The following is an 18028-nucleotide window of genomic DNA, read 5'->3' on the forward strand; positions in this document are numbered from 1 at the left end:
ATTTCCTGAATTAATTGTTTTAACTGTTTCTTTAAACCTAGCACTGTAGGTGCTGGAGTTTCGGAACGAATGGATACCTCATAACACAATTCGTCCTTCAAAAGTGAATGAAACTGGGCAAAAGTCTGTTCCATTGTGTTAAGTCAAAACACATTTAACAAAATATCGAGCTTGTGTAACTGTCTATGTTTAGCCTTATACAAATTGGTTAAACACAAACACAAAAGAAGTTATTTAAACTATTAAATATACACAAGCAAAATACACAACAAAAACAATATTCTTAAGTCTATCCTAACTATTTTATCAATTATGTTCCTATTCCAAAATATCGTTAATAATACAAGCACATATTATTACTATAGTAAACAAAATATAACAAAATAAAACTTCCCAAAATTGAATAAATGATTGTAAGGTGCAGTATCACCTTTATGAGTACACAGTGTGTTACAACCTTTACAATTACAAAAGTAAACAGGCAACAAAGTTGCAATGAACTCTGACTAGCATATTATCTTTCAAAAAAACAAAGAGATTGTGCAATGGTTTGATGGCTGTTACTTTACACTTTTAACACATAACCTAAAATACAACAAAATCTGTTTCTAAATGTCACTTTAAACTACCAGCATTCAATTAAACTTAACATGTTTTGTGTGTGAAGTAGCTTTTATCATAACCTTAACACAGCTCTAAACAAAATTTCAACAAAATAATGAAGTATCAAGTCACTGAAAAAAAATTGTTCATAACTTCATACTTGAACTTAATGTAATCTCTGAATATAGTTTATATATTTAGTTTCACAAGTTGTAACTCTTAGTATTTATAAATGTATGTGTGTAACTAGTTAACGGCACATAGCGTTTCAAAACTTTAATTATACTAAGTTACCGGAATTTTCAAACATAAGATGTACTTACTATTGAAAGCAATACCCAACAACAACTCAGTTAAGCAATGTTTATTACTAAACTGAAGGCAAACATTCACTTATACACCTCCAAGGTAAGTCGATAACATAATTAAACGGCATAAGCACCATTTATAAAGTGTTGATTAAGTAAGAAAAAAAATGTTGGACTATACTCAGAAAATTACTTAAACTATCAAACAAAATTTCTAACTATTAGTTATTATTTAGTTAGTTAACCATAAAAACAGCTTAGTGCTCTTTGCAATGTGTCACTACTTAGAAAATTGTACAATCAGCGGAGTACATTTCATAAAATTCACAAAATTTCTCAAAATATACAGAAATAACTATATAAAAAAAACGTTCGGGCGCCATTTGTAAGGGTGGTAAATTGGGCGGAATAGAAATATACCCGGATACGGAATAATCTACCACCTTACAAAGATTAGAGGAAAATAATAATTTACTTTACTTGATCTATCTACCTAGTAAAGAATAGAAGCTAGCCGTCGACTCCCTTGTAATGTATATGAGGTGTTATAAATGAAATTTGCTAGATGTTAGGCAAAATTGTTTTTAATGTAACTTTTACCGGGGTCGCTTAATACATAGTGATGGCTAATAATGCTTAGTTATTCTAGCTTAATGCCAAGACTTAATTTAGATACATTAGAATGCCTTAGGTAGATAGTACATAAAATCTATGTTTTAAATTTAAGATGCCATTGGCATGGAATAGACAATGACACAGTAAAATTCATAAAATTGTTTCAAAATAAAAGCTCAGTAGTAAAGACAGGGTTCTTACTGTACACATACACTAAGAAGGTTCACTAAACTGTTCCAGGATACAAACATTTGCTTACTTGTAGGTGCGAAGACTGCAAGGTAGCTGGACGGCATCGGCCAAGATCCAAAACTCAATTTATTTGATTCTTCACAACCGAAATGTTTCATTACAAAGATTTTCACCAAGTCTTATCCATAGAAATTAAGTTGCCAACGTGAATGTGCAAAAGAAATAAATACGGAAAACGAAAACTAAAAACGGAAACGCAAACGGAAAACGCAAACGGAAAACCCTGTAACAAAGAAAAACAAGATTATAATTTGTGCTGTGTGAAAATTTCGACACGTGGAATTTTCCCGATCAAACACAACTCACCTATTGAACTCCTGGCCACCAATGGTTTTCAGGAGTCCACCCACAACCCATTATCCTCATTTATTTGGGAAGGTAAAATAACTGGAACTGAAAGGGAAAATCATGAAATTAGGATTTTCTCTAACCAAACCGCCATTTTGTCGAATCCACATTACTTGATTTTTCACTCACCATAATTGATGAAACATTGAAATACGTTAGGATGACTAAATTTATAACTATTGTATTTTCCCAGGCGAAGCCATGGGCGAAAAGGAGTGAGATTTTCCTGGAACGAAAAAATTCGTCTTCACATGTTGACTCCAGAAAAATTCTAAATCTCACCAATCGGTGTTGCCAGACGCAACCCGAGTGTGGCCGCTCTCATTTAGTTTGATCATGAAGCCAATTCATTTTTGAATATTTGCGGAACCTAAGGATATATTATAAGAACCGTTTTGTTAATGACTTAACAATAAACAAATGATATTATGGTTTTATTTAATTATTTTGTTTTATTTTTACGACCATTGACAACGAAGCAAACGCCATCTATTGTGGCTCGAATGAACTCTGAACATCGACCCACGCGTAGTTCTGCACCTTGATGCTAGGTGGCACCAACATACTTTGAACAAAATTGATTTTTATTAAAAGCGAAACGCTAGTTAGTAGTTCAAAATTTACAACGTCACACTGCATGCCTGAGAGTTCTCCATAGTGTTCTCAAAAAGTCTACCAATCCGCACTTGGCCAGCGTGGTAGACTATAGCCAAAACCCTTCTCATTCTGAGAGGAGACCCGTGCTCTGTATTGAGCCGGTCATGGGTTGATCATGATGATGATGATGAATAGGTATATTTATTAACTTTTTTTTTTATTATGTCCCAAATTTTGAGAGCATGTTTCCGAGAAGGAGCAATCCTAGATTTAGGGGACATGATAAGAAGCTACAATATCAATTGCCATCGTCAAATCCATTAAAACACTTTCTGACCAACAGAGTTGTTCACATATGGAATACATTGCCTAAGGATGTGTTATGTGAAGTTCTGTTAACCAAGAATAGATTAGACAAACATTTGGAAAACTCCAAGCACTTCTGATATAGACGCATCAGCGAAGCTGCTTAGTCTATTATATAAAAATATTACAATAAAACTTAAAGCTAGCCTTATCTAATCACTGTTAGAATAGAATAGAATAGAATGTTTTTTTATTCATGTAAACTTTTTACCAGTACTTATGAATAGTCAGGCAGTTTTAATTTACCACTGGTTCGGAGTGCCGTTCCTACCGAGAAGAACCAGCAAGAAACTCGGCGGTTGCTCTTTTTAATTTTTCAATTTACAATGTTATTATACCGTACTATACAAGCCATTGCAGCCCCATGCATTGCTGGAGCGAGTCAAATCCAAGCTTTTTTATCGTTTACATAGTCTGCGACTGTATAATATGCTTTTTTTAGGAGCATACTTTTAACACATTTTTTAAACTTGTGTAAAGGCAAGTCTAAAATTGCTTGTGGAATTTTATTATAAAATATTACACTCATTCCCACAAATGACTTTCCCACCTTCCAGAGGCGGAGCGCAGGAGTAGCTAGCTTATTTCGGTTTCTAGTTTGCCTATCGTGAAAATCACCGATTTTATTGTAACTGTGAATGTTTTGTCGTACAAAAATTATTTTATTAAAGTTAAATTGCAAAATAAATTATTTTTAATAGAATCGTGGGCATGAAATACAGGCACATTACAGGCACCTATTGTACAATTGAAATGTCAGAATATAGGTAGGTAGGTGCACCTATTATTAGGAAAGTGAAAGGTTCATAAAGGTCAAATTACTGTACAAAATATTTAGTCACTAAGTTGTCTTAGGATCAAGGATACTATAAACCTCTAGATAGGCAAAACTCATACGATTATATTTTTAAAAGTGAAGATAAATTCGTACGCTTGTGGGCATTTGTGCACACATCCGTATTCGGTTCGTATTCGTGTTTTTTATGTAAGCAAAAATACGGCGATCCGTTTTTTTGCTTACATAAAAACACGAATACGAACCGAATACGATTCCGTGATTCTTCGAAGTAGCCATCATATAAATACGTACATTCGATTCGTATTTTTTCTGTAAGGAGTTTTCGTAAGAAGTTCTCATATCTGTCGTGAACTATGCCAATAAGATGTAGGTACTCTAGTAAATTTAATTTGATACCTGTTTAATTATTTAATTTAATTAGGTAATTATTATGAAATCAACCGTTTAACGAATGAGGCGTTAAATTAGCATATTTGAAAACTGATTAATGAGGAAATCTGCATACCTACTTAGTACCTACTTATTATTTTGGTCGATTGATTTATATTTTACAGCCCGCAGGACTTTAATCGTCGGCATTGTCAACCTTTAGGTCTGGTAGTTTTGTCTAGTGGGAGGCTTCGGCCGTGGCTAGTTACCACCCTACCGGCAAAGCCGTGCCGCCAAGCGATTTAGCGTTCCGATAAAATGCCGTGTAGAAACCAAAGGGGCATGGGTGCCACAAAGGTGTCAAGGCGCCAAAACTATCTTTTCCCTAAAACTTCGGTTTAGGTTTTTTTAAATCTCTTTTATTTTCACGACATAAAATTAATCCTGTCTGTTTTATCCAAGCAGTTAAGGATAAAGGATAAAATAACCCAGCAAACCCTCGTACCCTTTAGAACCCTACCGTAGCTTTATAGTTTTAAGTTCGCGTAATAAAAATATCACCACTATATCTTAGCTTCGAACAGTGCGTGTTGCCAGTGATGACATATGGATCCGAGACATGGTCGCTAACTATGGGCCTCATAAGAAAGCTCAGAGTCACTCAGCGGGCGATGGAGAGAGCTATGTGCAGAGTTTCTCTACGTGATCAAATTAGACTTGAGGAGACCCGTAGGAGAACTAGAGTAACCGACACAGCTGAACGGGTTGCGAAGCCGAAGTGGCAATGGGCAGGGCACATAGTTCGTACAACCGATAGACGTTGGGGTCCCAAGGTGCTGGAATGGCGACCTCGCACCGGAAGACGCAGCGTTGGAAGACCCCCCACTAGGTGGACGGACGACATCAGACGAGTCGCAGGGAGCCGCTGAATGGTGGCGACGCAAGACCGTGGCGTGTGGAAGTCCCTACAAGAGACCTATGTCCAGCAGCGGACGTCTATTGGTTGATGATGATGATCTTAGCTCAGCTTACCACTATATCAACAACCGACCATCAAAAACAGTATTTTATCACCTGTTTTGAATAAATTAGGTATTTCAATTTTGAAATTTTTGAACCAATTCTTTTTGAAAATCTAATTCTACTCAGACAAAGCGGGCAAAGGCTATTAGAAAATAAAAATAAAAAAAAACATACTTAATTCCAACCTAATGATACGCGAAAATCTGTGAGCAAATATTTATGTTATCCGAAAGTGATTTTGGGATGTGGTAATAATTTTGGTTGTTGTAATAATCGTAACGTTGCGGTGTGTTGCGGAACCGGTTCGACTACGTTCCTGCGGCGGCCATGTTGTAATCATTGTAATATGCATTTTTATAATGGACGATCACATTAGAATACTCGCGTAGCAACCGATCAGTGGCCCTACCGCGGTTGTTTGACAGCTACAATGTCACGATCGCAATCATCTCTGATTGATTAATGCTCGCTCACTATTGGCCACAATGCATTGTTGCAACAAGAATCGCACAAATTCAGCCAATCACAACAATTGAGATTGTAATAATGATTGATGCAGGTTTTAGACAATCGCCCCGCTGGAGTATATGTGTAGTCATATCCCTTCTAAGTTAGCCCGCTTCCATCTTAAGGGCATATTCTAATGCATTTTTATCACGGAACAGAAAAAACCACTTATAATCAGTAGGTACCCTTATCAGTAGGTACCTTTATTATAAATGCGAAAGTGTGTTTGTTTGTTGGTTTGTCCTTCAATCACGTCGTAACGCTGCAACGTATTGACGTGATTTTTTGCATGGGTATAGGATAAAGACCTGGAGAGTGACATAGGCTACTTTTTATCCCGGCAAATCAAATAGTTCCTACTGGATTTTTAAAAACCTAATTCCACGCAGACGAAGTCGCGGGCATCAGCTAGTAGACAATAATATTAGGTTAAAACGTCTCACGTCATCAGTCGTTTATTTTTTAAATTAATCATCATCATACATATAACAGCAATGTCGTATTGTAGTCGAATAGACTAAAAGTCACTGCAAAAAGATGGCGCCAAATTATGAATCATAGACAATTATTGCACTGCAATAGTGGAATATTCAATATTCAAAAAAAAAAACGGGCTGAATTGAGAACCACCTCCTTTTTGGAAGTCGGGTTAAAATAGTTTTTAGGGTTCCGTACCTCAAAAGGAAAAACGGAACCCTTATAGGATCACTTTGTTGTCTGTCTGTGTGTCTGTCAAGAAACCTACAGGGTACTTCCCGTTGACCTAGAATCATGAAATTTGGCAGAAAGGTAGGTCTTATAGCTGACATTAGGGGAAAAATTTGAAAACCGTGAATTTGTGGTTACATCGACATCAACAAAAAAATTAAAATGTTTTCAGGAACAAATATTGTTATTTTCAACTTTCAAAGTAGGATTACTATACCAAGTGGGGTATCATATGAAAGGGCTTTACTTGTACATTCTAAAACAGATTTTTATTTATTTTTAGGCATAATAGTTTTTGATTTATCGTGCAAAATATCGATAAAATACGATTGTATAACAGAACCCTCAGTGCGCGAGTCTGACTCGCACTTGGCTGGTTTTTTTATAAAATAATCCTTACAAAATGACTCCTCACGCGCAATTTTAACTCTGACATGACAGTTGACCCATAGAGTTAAAATAGCGCGTGAGGATTCTGTTCGGACTATAATAATTATTATAAATGCCAATAGACGTTGTTGGGGTCCCAAGCTCCCAAGGTGCTAGAATATGTCGACCTCGCACCGGAAAGCGCAGCGTTAGAAGACCTCCCTGTAGGTACAGCAGCAATGGACGCCTATCGGTTGATAATAAAATGCGAAAGTATGTTTGTTTGTTCTGCAATCGTACCGCAACGGACCAATAGAATAGGCTACTTTTTAGTTTTCATCCCAGAAAAACAAAATTCCTAGAAAAACCTAAATCCATGCGGACGAAGTCGCGGGCATCAGCTAGTCTTATATATAAAAATAAATGTTTGTTTGTCTGTTTCTTGCTTAAATGCGTTGTACAGTTGTTGTTGACACTCCCGGGAAGGTTTCTGACATTAGCTAAGAAGTTAAATAAAACAACAGAATTAAACATAATTAAAATTATATTTTATTTATAATATAAGGAACGTAATTATTTATTTAAAAAATCTCATTTAGTAACTAATATGACTAAAAATTTAAGTACAATTCATTTTACATAACTTATAATAATATTTCTATTTGTATATAATTCTTAAAACAATTTCATTAAAAATATAATATGTAAACCAAAATTTAATGACTTGATTATCATTATAATTTCTTTAGCAATAATGGTGCTAATTCGGATGTACAGTCTCTAAACTAAATAGACACCTCTAACGTCGGGTTTCTATGTTCAATCTATCGATATCGATCAATGTAATATATCAATAAGTTTTTTTAAATAAAAATAGCGAGCAAACGAGTAGGCACCTGATGTTAAGTGATTACCGCCGCCCATGAACATTCAGCAATTTTTTAATTTATCAAAAAAATACATTTCTTAAATGACAGTGATGCTTAGTTACTTATTGGGGCCAATTCTCTTGTACACAATCTCTAAACTAAACTAAATTAACAGGTCTAAATCTAGTGATATCCTTTTCTGCAGGCAAAATTATGAAAGGGATAGCAATAGATTTAGACGTGTCATTTTAGTTTGGTTTAGAGATTGTGTACAACGCAATGAGCCACTATTTACTAACTTATCAGATAGGTTGAATATTATAGAAACAGGACATAAAATGTAGATATTACTATCAATTTCTACAGGAAACATTGTGAAATGGATAGCAGTATAGTACGTATAAAGTGACACCTCACGCGCCATTTGAACTCTATGGCATACTACATGAACTTTTAATACAACTGTCATGTTAAAAGTTCACCTTTAAAATGAGGACTAAAATCGTACTTTTGACATGAAATTTGACACAAAATTTAAAATGGCGCGTGAGTTAAATTTTACGCATTATACATATTTAAAATATATATCCGTTTAGAGATTGTATACAACCAAATAAGCACAGATGGGGCCAATTCTGTTGTACATAATCTGTAATCTAAACTAAATTGACAGATTTAAATCTGCAGGGAGCATTATGAAAGGGATACATTTAGGACCTGTTTTACAACCTCCAGATGAACTTTATTTAACGAATAGACGTTGTGACAGTTTTTGTATTGGTTTTTTTACTGTCAAAATGTCAAATTTATCCGTTAGATAAAGTTTATCAGGCGGCTGGCTAATAAGCTTGTACTTAATTTTGATTTAGAGATTGCGTACAACAAAATTACTCATAACTATATTATTTACAATTCTAAAGGGTCCTAGTTTTCTAGCTTTAGGGTCTATTCTAAATAAAATTTTATACAATACTGTGATATAAGTATGTTTGTAGTTACAAAATAGGCGCAAATTATGCGATTTCTGTGCATTTTCAAATGGTATACGGACTTTTGGTAAAGTCGAATAACGACTTATTGGAATTGCAAGAATCAGGGGATCAATAATTTACTGTGTTATATTTTAATCACGGTTTACGAGATACAGCTCCCAGACAGACAGACAGACGGATGGACGGACGGATAGCGGAGGCTTAGTAATAGGGTCCCGTTGGCACTCTTTGGGTACGGAACCCTAAAGAATGAGATACAATTTGATTTCAAAATTCATAATTGGCACTAATTCATTTCAAATAAAAACTTAATTTGATTTTTAATTTCATAATAATATTACATAATATACCAATCTGTTGAATGAATGTCACAATAGAATTAGCACCTCTAAATTTAAAACAAATATTTAGATATTACTAAGTATGTAATTAATTGAACTAAAATTTAAAAATGAAAAAATTTTAATTGTATTATTAGCTTGTTACAATTTTTACAAAATGTCTGCAATTTTTTTACAAAATGTCTTTTTTTTTGCGAACTCAGGTACGTTTACGAAAATATTATATACAATTTTATTTCAATAATAGAAATTTATAGATTATGAGACCTAAAATATACAATAATCCATAATATCAACTGTGAACTGGCAACATGTCCTATGTCAAGTTTTGACGATTTCACTGCTACTTCATACTCAGTACTCAGTAGTGTCACAGTTCAAGACAGTTACCTACATATAGCACAGCCTCCGCGCTAACCCGGTGCGGGGAGCGCCCCCCGCCTCATACCCCGATTGCCATCTCGACCTGTCTATGATTTGAAATCGTTTAAAACTGAGAAGTACTTTTTATTCCATTACAAGTTGACTGCAATCTCATCTGCTGGTAAGTGATGATGCAGTCTAAGATGGAAGCAGGTTTACTTGGAAGGGGTATGACAGTTCCTTATCGGTTTCTACCTGGCATCGTACCGGAACGCTGAATCGCTTGGCGGCAACCAAACCAAAGACAATTTAGGAATTCCAATTCCCAAATTACCGCTGGCGGGAATCGAACCCGGGACCTCTCGCCTATAAGACCACTACGCCAGGGAGGTCGTTGCTACTTTAAAACTGAGATAGTCCGTTGCCAGTTCACAGTTGATACTAGAAAAATATTTACACAAAAATAATAGAAATATCTAATATACCAAATTCTTGTAAATATGTATGTAAAATTGTGATGATAACAAAACATGTTAATTTAGTTACATTAGGCAAGATAATATTCATTAATTGATTATTGCCCAAAAAAAATATGTATAATTGATATTATGCATTCATTAACGGAAATGATAAGACTGTACACAACTCAACAGTGTAGAGCGAAAACTAAATAACTGACACTTTTTGCGAAAAGTAACTAACATATTATGGGGGGAAAAATTCTATGTTTGTATACGGAAGAAAATGTTTTTTTTTAAATTTCACTTTGATATTTAACTGTAAAATTAGAATACATTTCTGGGGCCTACCTGGTCCAAAGGTTGTCCATCGCCATTCAGCGTGGCAATAGTGCCAGTTTAATGGGCACCTTTGGCCCCGGGGCAACCAGGGGCGGACTTTTTGACGACGTTTAATTTTAAGTAGGTAAGGTTTATTTAAGTTTGTATGTTTCAGATGTAAATTTTAGATTACATAATAATAATAATTTATGAATTATTGCAGGTTTCTTCTTAGACCAGGGTGAGTTTGGAACCCTCATAGAGTTAATTTTATGTTTACGTTACTAATTATATCTATCTTACATCATTTATGTATATTTGACGAATTTCAATCAAAAAGTGTAAAATGTATTTGACTTTGACTTTGATTTTTCCACTCTTACAGAACTATTTCTGAATAAAAAAACATTTTTCTAATGAAACTTTTTAGTAAAAGATGAAAGATTTATACATTTTGAAGGGACACCAGAGATTAACAATTTATTATTGGTTTCGCTACGGTCAAACTAAAACCATACTAATTGTCCAATGTATAAACTAACAACTTGGGCTGTCTTTGAGATGTCTAGGTCTAACAAAGGATAGAAAGAAAAGTCTCTCACGAAAGGAATTCAAGAACCAAATTACAACGATGTTTTCTCCACTGAATTGATAGTGGCGGAATTATTGCGGACAACAAAACCGCAGTACAAAGAGCCATAGTCATAGTCATAGTCATAGTCATTTATTCATAAATACACATTATACGTCAATTACAATAATTTAAATTCTTTTTCTTAATATTTAATAACATATTCTTGTTTCAAGAATAGATTTTTTAAAAATATAAAATAAAATAAATGTTTTAAACAATTTAGTCTTGGATCTTCCCAAGTAGAAATTCATTATAACTATAGAAAGACTCCTCGACAAGCCAGCTTTTCATTTTTCTTTTGAAAATCTTAATATTTTGCGCATTTTTTATGTCGTGGGGAATCCGATTATAGACCTCGGGACCCATTCCAACCACTGTCCGCGAGGCTTTCTCAAGCCTGTGGTATTTTGCAACTAGGCGATTAGGATGCCGTAGGTTAAAAAGTTTTTTACTGCCCCTATTCACAAACTCATCTTTATGTTGCGCCACATAAATAGCCACATGCAAAATGAGTAAGCTGGGTAGGGTTAATATGCCTAATTTCTTAAAATATGGCCGAGCTGGGGTATCTTGCGGTACGTGGGCTAGTATTCGGACAGCCCGCTTTTGAAGTCTAAAGGCGCGCTCCCAGTCTGCGCCACGTCCCCATATTTCAACTCCATACTGCAGCAGACTTTGAACAGAAGCAAAGTAGCACGCGCGAGTTGCTTCTGTTGATAAAGTTGATGCCACGCGCTTCAGAGCGAAGCATGCTGTAGACATTTTGCCACATAGTTTATCAATATGCGCGTACAGAAGAGATCCATTCCATACAGAAGAGAAGAAGAACTTTTTAGTGTCAGTTATTTAGTTTTACCTCTACACTATAAAGCAACTTACCTACATGTACAACTAATGTTTTCCATTGACACCGTTCGTGACTGACTCGTGCATACTCTTCAAATGGAATGGAGAGATCGTGAATTCTACGTTCTCAACGATATCCTTCAAATTTTCACCACCGTACGAAAGTAACGGAGAAATCTCCACATCAATGTTATCCTCAATAATTCCGCCTGCTTGACGGACATACTTCCTGTGAAGCCTCAACAGATCCTCCCGAGTTGTCGACGGACAGTCTTTCTTAGCCGAATCAGCGTTCTTCAATGCAGAAAACTCAACGTCTCTCGCTACTTCTAAACATATAAAGTTTTTAGCGAATTCGAACACATCGAAAATAAACTTCTCCATTTTAATACCGTTTGGTTCAAACGGTTTCTGTTTAATACCATCTGAATCTACATAGGGTATTTTTTTCTTGGCAACATGGAGTTTTAGTTTCGATTCGTAATCGCATATTTTTAGTAAGAATTCGGATGAGAAATAGTGGTTACAGATGTTGCCAGCGGAAAATGTGAGCTGACCATCCGGGTTGCGCCGTTCTGCTGCTTCGTCAGTAAGCTCCGAGTATTCAACGACTTTATAAAAACCGTTAACTCGACAAACGACTCCTACAGGTTCGCTTGGCATCGATTTCCTCACAACCTTAGCAGCACAATCCGCATTTTTCGTCTTACAGTAACCGATGAATACTGGATCTGCAACCTTAATTAAGATATTGTCAACGGAATGTGCATGTAAATGTTTGATACCCCGTTTAACGATATCGTCCAAAACTCCTTGGCTTTTAAGCGATCTGTAAATCCCTCCGTTACCATCTGGTGCGGACGACAAGTGGTGTTTCTCGTCTAGGAATATTTTCCCATCGAAATCGAAGCACGGTAGACGTCCTTGTTCGAAGAAAACTATATTTTCTTCGTTCAAACCAAAATAATTATGGTTTTTGAAGAAGTCTGCTGTAGGTGCGCGAGTATGTTCTGACGTCATGATATACCAGGTGATGTTACCTGCCTTTCCAGTGTGTTCTTCAGCCATTTGTTGGACACGAAAAATTCTTTCAGCTTGAATTTGGAACAGGGTTTTTCTAGATGGTAATCCAACATCGTACATGCCTTTCGGGTGTCCGAAACCTAATCTTGTCGCCTGACCACCAGCTAGCAGCAGCACACCAACTTTGCTATCAGAAATCTCTTTAAACCCTATGCTTTCGTAGTCCTGGATCTTAGACTCTGTCAGACCGGGTACAGATTCGTAATGCGTTTGAGGAATAGGCTTCAAATCATCATCGATTTTTTCCAAAATAACTTTAGTGGATTCCATCGCCCGATGAAAGATATCGGTCATTTCCGCTAAATCTAACTTATTAATTTCACTGGCCAGCTGTTCCCGCTCATCCTGTGTAAGTTCCGGCCAATATTTGACCAAGTGTTCCTGGCCATGGGCCGCCAGGCGGGAGTAGAGGTCCTCGTAAGACATAGCTCGCTATCGGAAACTTGCGAGTAACTAATCGGTGTGATATCGAGACCGATCGCGACGATTAGAAAGTATACACTGGCGGTAACTCGCGGCCGTCCCACTGTTGTTCATTTTCACCATTCTCCCACCACGAATTGAATAAAACACGTCGGCTGGTTTCCTAAATGACAGCTCGCATGTTTATTTACATATTTTTTAAGGCGAGTTTACATGAGCTTATATTATGTCATTACTTTGCTCTATTAATCAACAGTCACTATCAACCACTATCAACATGCGCGATAAGTTTTATAAAAAAAATGGTCTAATCTCTGGTCTGTCTATGACAAGGTCAATGACTTCCGGTATTACCATAAATTGCTCTCTAAATCCTACCACTTTGGTAGAATATAAGTATGAGTTGTAAGTTTGATATAGTAGAATGGTCTGATGAATTGTTAGTGCTTTTAATGATGTTCAAATAACCAATATAGTAATCAGAGTTGCACATATCTTTAAACCTTTCTATAGGTAGGATTTCTTTAAAGTTACCGTTGTCTATGGCATGTTACGTATCTAGAGCTGAATAGTTCGTTATAAAATGTCAGTTTCATTATCAAGTCAGTTTTTAGGTTATTTGGGTTATTTGTCTGTGTGTGTCAAATGGGCAATGGTATATTTTTGTTCAGCGAACTGTGTTATTTTCTATTAATTATCGTAAACTTTGTGCTAAATATCGTTTACAGTACACTCAGTTACTCGCTATACATTTTAAAAGTTATATTACAACAAACCTTCCATGTAAATATGACGGAAAAGCCGAAAAAGCGGAAGAGGAACACGCCAAACCAACCTAACCAAACATTTATAAAACGAGTTATCGACGAAAATTGGCAAAAATTACTGTCCAGCAACCTCATGGAAGCGAAATCCGAGAAAGTTGAAGATAAAAAAGACCATTTCACCGGTATTTTTCGAAGGGCTCGTAAAAAAAATAATGACGTTTCGAATAACGAAAAAAATTTGAAAAGTTTAAATATTAGCAATAAATCGATAAATAATAATACAGAAACGCAGAACGGCGTCTCCAAATGTGAAACTCAACATAAAAAGCAACAATCTAGTAGTAAAAACCAAAATAATGATAATAACAAGACTAATAAACTGACTAAATTCATAGCGATGGATTGCGAGATGGTCGGCGTAGGGTTTGAAGGTGGTGACCACATGCTGGCGAGAGTGTCTTTAGTCAACAAATTCGGCGACTGCATATACGACAAGTTTGTCAAGCCTCGGGAGGAAGTTGTAGATTATAGAACAAAAATTAGGTGAAATATATAATCCTATTCCATACCCTATGACCTGATACTGTGATTGGACGGCCTAATCACAGCCCGTCCGCATCCTAATCGGAGGTGGGGGGTTCAATTTTGGGCAAGCATTAATTTTTCAGAGTTATGTGCGAATTAAATATCACTTACTTTAACGGTGACAGAAAACATCGTGAGGAAATCTGCATGCCTGAGTTCTCCATATTATTCTCAAAGGTGTGTGAAGTCTGCCAATCTGCAATTCCGTACACAATACCTATACCTGCTCATTCTAAGAGGAGACCTGTGCTCAGTAGTGCGCCAGCAATGGGTTGAGGATGATGATTTGACTGGCAAACAGCAATCCCCAATCTCTCGAATAAGAGGCGAACCTATTATATATATCAGTAGCTGCCCTGGTGAACTCCGTACCGCCTGCGGTCCATTCTTTTTCAGGATTGTTTTTTAATTTTTCTCTCTGTAAGAACCATCCTCGTACTTCAAGGAATATTATGAAAAAGAATTAGCAAAATCGGTTCAGCTGTTCTCGAGATTTGCGATCAGCAACACATTCAGCGATTCATTTTTATATATAAAGATAACCATTAGGCTATCAGTCTTGATACAAGTATTAATTTGTTTAATTTGAATTCCAGTGGTATTAGGAAAGAGGATTTACTGAAAGGCGAAGACTTCGCCACAGTACAGAACGAGGTAGCAGAAATATTGAGGGGAAGGATACTAGTCGGCCACTCCTTGAAGAACGATTTGAGTGTACTGTTCCTTTCCCATCCCAAGAAGAGTATAAGGGACACATCAAAATACAAACCATTTAGAAAAGTAAGATTTCTTTGTCCAAATTATTAAATTGTATCATTGTTGGATATTTTATTTAAATAGTCTTCAATTGCTTTTTTCATGAGCTAGTTTCACAAAAGGAAAAAGGAACCCTTATAGGATCACTTTGTTGTCTGTCTGTCAAGAAACCTACAGGGTACTTCCTGTTGACCTAGAATCATGAAATTTGGCAGGTAGGTGGGTCTTATAGCTGGCTTTAGGGGAAAAATCTGAAAACCGTGAATTTGTGGTCACATCACACAAAAAAAATTAAATTGTGGTCATAAACTAATAATTAGTATTTTCAATTTTCGAAGTAAGATAATTATATCAAGTGGGGTATCATCTTCTTCTTCTTCGCTCTGGGCTGGTTTCCGCACTTAAACGTTTCCGTCTGTTGTGCGTTAGTGGGGTATCATATGAAAGGGCTACACTTGTACATTCTAAAACAGATTTTTATTTATTTTTAGGTATAATAGTTTTTGATTTATCATGCAAAATGACGATAAAATACGATTGTATTATGGAACCCTCAGTGCGCGAGTCTGACTCACACTTGGCCGGTTTTTTCAGGTAACAAAAGGCAGCACCCCATCCCTCAAACGGCTAGCAAAAGAAATCCTAGGCATAGAGATCCAGCACGGCGAACACAGCTCAGTTGAAGACGCCAAAGCTGTGATGCAGCTGTACTGCACCGTGTGTAAGACCTGGGAGCAAGCGCTCAGTGAGAAGAGAGGCTACAGCAGAAAGTTTGTGGAGTCTTAGTTAAACAAAACTGTTTTACGCGGTGTCCAGCGTGAGCGACGAATACTACGCGACGCGACGCGACACGACGACGCGACGTAATGCGTATACGCCGCAGACTGCCATGTAGGCTGCAAGAACGGTATGCCGTTGAGTTGATCGCGTTCGCAGCGTCGCGTCGCGTAGTAATCATCGCTCACGCAGGACACCAGGTCACAGTTCACGACTGTTAGGGAACTTTTACAAAACGTCGACAGAGTGAACTAAGTTAGAAAACTCTCAGTTTGATCCTGACGGCGATCAGCGACGTAAAATCAAAGAAAATTAGGACTACTTTAGGGCTACCTGTGTCAAATGTTACATTCTTGCTAGTAACGTCGAGTCTTCGAGTTAAATGCGTCAGATGCACGAACATTTGACGCTAGGTGTTCTATGAGTTAGTCGCCTACTTTTCTTTGATTTGATTCACCATAGCCTAATATTTGAGATGTCGTTGATTCAGTGTTCTATAAGTCCCATGAAGAACCATGTCTCATTAACATCGAAATGACGTCAATTGACTGACGTATTAAATATAAAATATACCAAGCTCGAAACTTCAGTCTAGTGCTGACGTCACTAAAACGGCGGCCACGCGCGTAAGCAAATTTGCGGGACTTTTAAAAGCTGCATTTTTTATTTATAAGTTCTACAAAACATTTTTTTTAATTCTTATGTTCTGGGTACAAATGATAAATCCGAAAGTGGGTTTGTTTGTTGGTTGGCCTTCAATCGACATGATTTTTTGCATGGGTATATTATAAGACCTGGAGAGTGACATAGGCTACTTTTTATCCTAGAAAATCAAAGAGTTCCCACGGCATTTTTAAAAACCTAAATGCCCGCAGACGAAGACGCGTGCGTCAGCTAGTGTGAATTATTTATAACTAGCTGATGCCCCCGCCTTCGTACGCGTGGATTTTTTTAAAAATCCCGTAGGTATAAAAAGTAGCTTATGTCACTTTCCAGGTCTTAAACTATACGCATGCAAATTATCACGTCGATCCGTTCCTCTGTTGCGGCGTGATTGAAGGACAAACCAACAAACAAACACACTTTCGCATTTGTAATAGGGGTAGTGATGAAATACAATACAATTTTTTCTTCTTTTGATTTAGGATGAGTTTGTTGATAAACTTGCATTCTTTCTAAAGAATCGGCAAAGAAATTTAAAGTTTCTTAGTACAACAAGAGTTATTACCGATGATTAAAAGTTCTCCTATTTTTAGGGTTCCGTACCTCAAAAGGAAAATCGGAACCCTTATAGGATCACTTTGTTGTCTGTCTGTCTGTCAAGAAACCTACAGGGTACTTCCCGTTGACCTAGAATCATGAAGTTTGGCAGGTAGGTAGATCTTATAGCTGACATTTGGGAAAAAATCTGAAAACCGTGAATTTAGAGTTAGATCACACAAAAAAAATTAAATTGTGGTCATGAACTAATAATTAGTATTTTCAATATTCGAAGTAAGATAACTATATCAAGTGGGGTATCATATGAAAGGGCTTCACCTGTGCAATCTAAAACAGATTTTTATTTATTTTTATGCATCATAGTTTTTGAATTATCGTGCAAAATGTCGAAAAAATACGACTGTAGTACGGAACCCTCAGTGTGCGAGCCTGACTCGCACTTGGCTGGTTTTTTTTAATAATATTGTAAAGCTCTAGATCCTTTGTGAAGCATGTTCTAAACTTTTGTATTGTGATTTGTGAAGTGAATGCATGAATGAACTTTATAATAAACATATTTTTGCTAAACGAGTGTTTATTTTATTTATTTTAATTTCTGAAAATAGATAGAATTACAATCCAATCTTCAACAAGTCGACGATAGTTCAAGCCACGCTTTTGGAACTGCGCGAGATATGACCCGCAAATTGCCGCAGGGTACAGTGCGACAAGGCTCTCTTGGCACTTGA

The 18028-nt window shown here is 36.4% G+C and overlaps 2 protein-coding genes across 3 annotated transcripts; one reads left to right on the plus strand and one right to left on the minus strand.

The window, feature by feature from the left end:
• Nucleotides 1-7397: 7397 nt before the first annotated feature.
• mmy (UDP-N-acetylglucosamine pyrophosphorylase mmy) lies at nucleotides 7398-13415 on the minus strand. 2 transcript variants are annotated; one of them, XM_069508408.1, is made up of 3 exons: nucleotides 11661-13415; nucleotides 8022-10915; nucleotides 7398-7891 (listed from the first exon to the last, which is right to left on the minus strand). In XM_069508408.1, exon 1 carries the CDS (start codon nucleotides 13195-13197, stop codon nucleotides 11734-11736), a length of 1464 nt encoding a protein of 487 aa, XP_069364509.1. In that variant the 5' UTR covers nucleotides 13198-13415; the 3' UTR covers nucleotides 7398-7891; nucleotides 8022-10915; nucleotides 11661-11733. The 2 variants fall into 2 exon arrangements, with proteins under 2 accessions (XP_069364509.1, XP_034838984.1); XM_034983093.2 differs by having other exon boundaries at nucleotides 7398-10915.
• Nucleotides 13416-13829: 414 nt separating this feature from the next.
• LOC117995099 (uncharacterized) lies at nucleotides 13830-17867 on the plus strand. The gene is made up of 3 exons (XM_034983102.2): nucleotides 13830-14504; nucleotides 15143-15326; nucleotides 15897-17867. The coding sequence occupies exons 1-3, from the start codon at nucleotides 13840-13842 to the stop codon at nucleotides 16086-16088; spliced, it is 1041 nt and encodes a 346-aa protein (XP_034838993.1). The 5' UTR covers nucleotides 13830-13839; the 3' UTR covers nucleotides 16089-17867.
• The last annotated feature ends 161 nt before the right edge of the window (nucleotides 17868-18028 follow it).

Source organism: Maniola hyperantus, chromosome 28 (genome assembly GCF_902806685.2).
Source record: "Maniola hyperantus chromosome 28, iAphHyp1.2, whole genome shotgun sequence".
Taxonomy (NCBI): Eukaryota; Metazoa; Arthropoda; class Insecta; order Lepidoptera; family Nymphalidae; genus Maniola; species Maniola hyperantus.

Coding starts and splice junctions, on each gene's coding strand:
- LOC117995099 (XM_034983102.2), top strand. CDS start 13,840: ATGGGCAATGGTATATTTTTGTTCAGCGAACTGTGTTATTTTCTATTA. Junction 14,505..15,142: donor GATTATAGAACAAAAATTAG/GTGAAATATATA, acceptor TTTGAATTCCAG/TGGTATTAGGAAAGAGGATT. Junction 15,327..15,896: donor AATACAAACCATTTAGAAAA/GTAAGATTTCTT, acceptor CGGTTTTTTCAG/GTAACAAAAGGCAGCACCCC.
- mmy (XM_069508408.1), bottom strand. CDS start 13,197: ATGTCTTACGAGGACCTCTACTCCCGCCTGGCGGCCCATGGCCAGGAA.